This window comes from Belonocnema kinseyi, chromosome 1 (assembly GCF_010883055.1).
Source record: "Belonocnema kinseyi isolate 2016_QV_RU_SX_M_011 chromosome 1, B_treatae_v1, whole genome shotgun sequence".
NCBI lineage: Eukaryota > Metazoa > Arthropoda > Insecta > Hymenoptera > Cynipidae > Belonocnema > Belonocnema kinseyi.
Window position 1 is genome coordinate 143,619,188 of NC_046657.1, and position 5,184 is coordinate 143,624,371.

The 5,184-nt window shown below is 24.3% G+C and overlaps 1 protein-coding gene across 1 annotated transcript in view; it reads right to left on the reverse strand.

Moving 5' to 3' along the window:
* Positions 1-438: 438 nt before the first annotated feature.
* The window catches only part of LOC117169585 (cullin-2), a 66,728-nt gene continuing 61,982 nt past the window's right edge, over positions 439-5,184 (reverse strand). The window contains exon 9 of the mRNA XM_033356025.1: positions 439-892. Within this exon, the coding sequence (XP_033211916.1) occupies positions 761-892 (132 nt within the window). The 3' untranslated portion in view covers positions 439-760. The remainder of the gene's footprint in view (positions 893-5,184) is intronic.

Sequence of the window (5,184 nt, forward strand, 5' to 3'; positions counted from 1 at the left end):
TTCATAGGTCTTAAATTTTTTTAAACGGATCCACGTTTACCTTTCGAGTCCGGCCGGTAATATCGCGACATATATAGAGGACGCGATACCCGGGTTGTGACATCTGTACGAACTTAGCGACACCAAGCGAATTCTCCTGAAACCGATGTTACTAAACCGGTTGAAACTTAAATTTTTATATAGAATTCGGCTGCTTGGCTTGAAAAATCAACAATTTTATACAAAAATTAAACTGTGTTATGAAAGATATTTATTATCAGTTGCATATTCATTCTTTTGTTTAAAAATTGAATTATTCGGTAGAAAATTGAGCTGTCTTTTGTTTTTTAATTCACCTTTTGTGCCGCAAATCTGCAACTTAAAAAAAATACCTGCGGATGGATGGAAAGAACCTGAAATATATGTAGAAAAATTGAGAACAGAGGAGGGATCTCTAAATTAAAATAGTAACTTCATCTTTATTCGGTGTGCATATATTACATTTCTGTTAATCAGCTAATCATCGTAGATAAGTCGAGTGATTCAGGAGCGACCAAATGATTCGAAGACGTTCCCCTGGAAACGCTTTGGCGTTAAGGCAAATCCGCAGATTAGTAAATTGGTAAACTGGTAAATCGGTAGATCTGTAAATTGGTAATGGCTGCGGATTCGTCCTCTCTCTCTCTCTCTCTCTCCTTTGGAGATTCGCAATTTCTTTTCTGACTATACAAGAGGGAGCATCTCGCGCGAAATAAATTAGTATCGAATTTCAGGAGGAAGGTTACGCCACGTACGAGTATTCGTCCGCGCTATTCGCCGTGCGTTCAATATATTGTTTGTCTATCAGCGCCTCGATGCACTTCTTGATCATCCCGATCGAGGGCGCGAATGTCACTTTCGACTGACCCAAAACCTGAAATTTTTTTATCGTTTTTTTTATCTGCTTTTTACCATCTTTCTTCGGCATGGTCAATAACAAGCACGGTAAGTCACAAAAACCGATTCTGTTTTTTTTTTCTTTTATATATAATTAAAAGAAAAAAAAATTATATTATATTTAAAGTTATTACTGTTATTATTATATTATAAGCAAAAAAACGATCTAAAACGAAAAAAAAACAGAATCTGTTCGGTTCTGCTTTTGGCGAACCTACCCAAAAACGAAAATCTGCCATCCTTCAGGAATCAAATTCGAGTTAGTTTTTCGACAGGTTCGCCAAAAATCAAAACCGGGCAGATTTCCCTTTTTCTGGCACGGCCAAAAACAAGCATGGTAAGACACAAAAACCGATTCTGTTTTTTTATATGATCAAAAAAAAAATTTTAAACAAACTATTGCATTTCTTTTTATTATTATTATTATTATTATTATCATTATTATATTATAAGATATAAAATATTTGAAAAGAAAAGAAAGCGAATCTGCACAGTTCTGCTTTTTGGCGAACCAAACTTTCAACTTTAAATCAAGGAGTTGAATTTTCAACCTGAAAATAAGAATTTGCAATAAAAATGTAATAGTTTGTATTACAAATACTTGATTTTTAATAAATGAAAATTGATTTTCTACCTAAAAAAACAACTAATTTTCAACAATATAAATGATTTTTAAACCGAAAGAATTTTTTCCTACAAATACAGTTTTTTGGTATTATTTCGTAAAAAATTAAAAAATAAATATACAAAAAATGAAAATATATTTTTAAAAACGACTTTATTTAATAAATGAAAAAATATAAAAATTTTAAAAATTGGAAAATTAGCGGTTTTGTGTATTCTTAGAAATAAAATGATGTTTTTTGAAACAAATAAATGACTTAAATTTTTGTAAAGAGTAAAAAACTGAATATGTTAAATTAATTAATTAAAATTTCGAAAAAATCCCCGTCTTTGTATTTATCACAACTATACAATTAAAACCATAATTTTCTAAATTATCTTAATAAAGAAACATAAAAAATTATTAAATATTTAAACATTTTATAAAATGAAAAGAAATTGAATAATGGATAAAAATTAGTAAAAAAAAAATTTAATTAAAAAAAAACTCGCGGTCTTCTGTTGAAAAATTTTGTTGATTAAAAATTCATGTATCTTGTTAAAAATTAGTCTCTTTTCTTTTAAATTCCATCTTCTTCTTTAAAAAATGATCGTTTTTTACTTAAAAATTCAACTATTTAGTTAAAAATTGATTTATTTTGTTGAAACATCGTATTTTTTCTTAAACGGTTAATCTTTTTTATTAAAAATCCATGTTTTTGGTAGACAATTTAACTATTTTCTTACAAAATTTAATATTCTTGGTATAAAAATATTCTTTTTATCTCGAAAATTTAATAATTTGTTTAAAAATTTCACTAGTTTGTGGAAAATTTGTTCTTTTATATAGAAAATTAATTTAATTTGTTGAAAATTTGACTTTTTTCTTACAAAATTTAATATTCTTTGTTAAAAAAATATCCTTTTTATCTCGAAAATTTAAATATTTGTTTAAAAATTTCACTAGTTTGTGGAAAATTTTTTCTTTTATATAGAAAATTAATCTTCTTGGTAGAAAATACATGTTTTTTATTGAGAATTCAACTAGTTGGTTAAAAATTAATCTAATTTGTTGAAAATTCGGCTTTTTTCTTACAAAATTTAATATTTTTTGTTAAAAAAATATCATTTTTATCTCGAAAATTTAAATATTTGTTTAAAAATGTCACTACTTTGGGGAAAATTTGTCTTTTATATAGAAAATTATACTTTTTGCTAAAAATTAGTACTTTTTCACAGAAAATTAATCTTCTTGGTTAAAAATTCATGTTTTTGAATGTGAATTTAACTAGTTAGTTAAGATTTAATCTAATTTGTTGAAAATTCGTCTTTTTTCTTACAAAATTGAATATTGAAATGTTTGGTTAGAAATTTATGCATTTTGTTGACAAATCTTATTTTCTGGTAGGAAATTAATCTTCTTGGTTGAAAATTGATGTATTTTCTTGAAAATTTGTCTTTTTTCTTACAAAATCTAATCATCTTATTTTAAAAAATATTGTTTTTTACTTAAAAATTCAACTATTTGGTTTAAAATGTATGTAGTTTGTTGAAAAATCGTATTTTTTCGGAAAAAGTTCATTTTTATTAAATTTATGTTTTTGTTTCTTGGTTGAACATTAATTTATTTTGATGGAAATTCGTTTTTTTTTTCTCACAAAATGTAATCTTTCTCCTTGAAAAATATAGTTTTTTACTTGAAAACTCAACTATTTGGTTGAGACTATAATCTAATTTGTTGAGAATTCATGTATTTTGTTAAAAATTCGTCTGTTTTTTCACAAAAGGCAATCTTTTTCTTTAAAAAATTATCGCTTTTTACTTGCAAATTCAACTATTTGGTAAAAAATTTATATATTCTTTTGAAAAATCGTAATTTTTCATAAAAAGTTAATCTTTTGGGTTAAGAATTTGTATTTTTCCTTAGAAAAATTAAGCTTCGTTGAAAAATAATATTTTTTAGTTTTATTAAAAGAATAATAAGAAATCAATATTGGTTAAAAAATTAGTAACAAATTTAAAAAAAATTTTAACTCGCGGTCTTATGGTGAAAAATCTTATCTTCTGGTAGAAAATTGATATTTTTGGTAGAAAATTCAACTATGTTTTTGAACATTCGTATTTTTCATACAAAATTTAATCTTCTTCTTTAAGAAATTATCTTTTTTTACTTGAAAATTCAACTATTTGGTGCGAAATTTATGTATTTAGATGTAAAATCGTCTTTTTTCTTCAAACGTTAATTTTTTGGGTAAAAAATTTATATTTTTGTTTGTGAATTCAAGAATTTGGTTAAGAAATATTCTAATTTGTTAAAAATTTATATATTTTGTTGAAACTTCGTCTTTTTTCTTACAAAATTTAATTTTCGTTTAAAAATAGGCTTTTTTAGTTGAAAGTTTAACTTTTTGATAAAAAATTTATCCATTTTGTTGAAAAATCGTATTTTATGGAAGAAACTAATTCTTCTTGGTTAAAAATTGAAACATTTGTTGAAAAATTTCGGTATTTTGTTAAAAAATTTCATCTACTGGTAGAAAATTAATCTTCTTGGTTGAAAATTCATGAATTTGGTTAAATATTCGTCTTTTATTTTACAAAATGTAATCTACTTCTTTAAAAAATAGTGCTTTTTACTTAAAAATTCCACTATTAGGTTAAAAATGTATGTTCTTGGATGAAAAATCGTCTTTTTTCTTAAAAAGTTAATCTTTTTGGTTCAAAATTTGTAGTTTTTCTTAGAAAATTCAACTATTTGGTTGAAAGTTAATCTGATTTCTTGAAAATTCATGTATTTTGTTTAAGAGTAGTCTTTTTTCATACAAAATTTAATCTTCGTTGAAAAAAATCTTTTTTAGATGAAAATTCAACGTTTTGGTTAAAAATTTGTACATTGTGTTGAAAAATGTTTTCTGTTAGAATATTAATCTTCTTGGCTTGATATCTAAATATTTGGTTAGATATTTATGCGTTTGGTTGAAAAATCTTATTTTCTAGAAGAAAATTAATCGTTTTGTTTGAAAATTAATGAATTTTGTTAAAAAATATTTTTTTTTGTAGAAAATTAATCTTCTTAGTGGAAAATTTATCTTTTTTCTTACAAAATCTAATCTTCCTCTTAAAAAAAAAATATTTTTTTACTAGAAAATTGAACTGTTTGGTTAGAAATTTATTTTTTGTTTGAAAATTCGTCTTTTCTCTTTAAAAAATTTAATTTTCGTTCAAAAATAATCTTTTTTAGTTGAAAATTTAAAGTTTCGGTTAAAAATGTCTGTCTTTTGTTGAAAAATCTCTTTTGCTTGAAAAATTAATCTTCTTGGTTAGAAAATCAAATATTTAATTAAACATTTGTTCATTTTATTGAAAAATCTTATTATCTAGTGAAAAATTAATACTTTTCGTTGAAAATTCAACTATGTTTTTTGAAAATTCGTCTTTTTCATACAAAATTTAATTTTCTTCTTTAAAAAAAAGTTTTTTGCTTGAAAACTCAACTATTTTTATTCAAAAATTATGTATTTTGTTTAAAAATTAGCAGTAAAAGGGAGAAAAGATGGGAACATGGAGGAAAAGGATGGAACAATGATTAGAAAAATTATAATTGGGAAAGTAGAAATAGCAGTGGTGTGTGTATACAGAAGAAGAGGGGAAGAGGAAGGCTGGAGA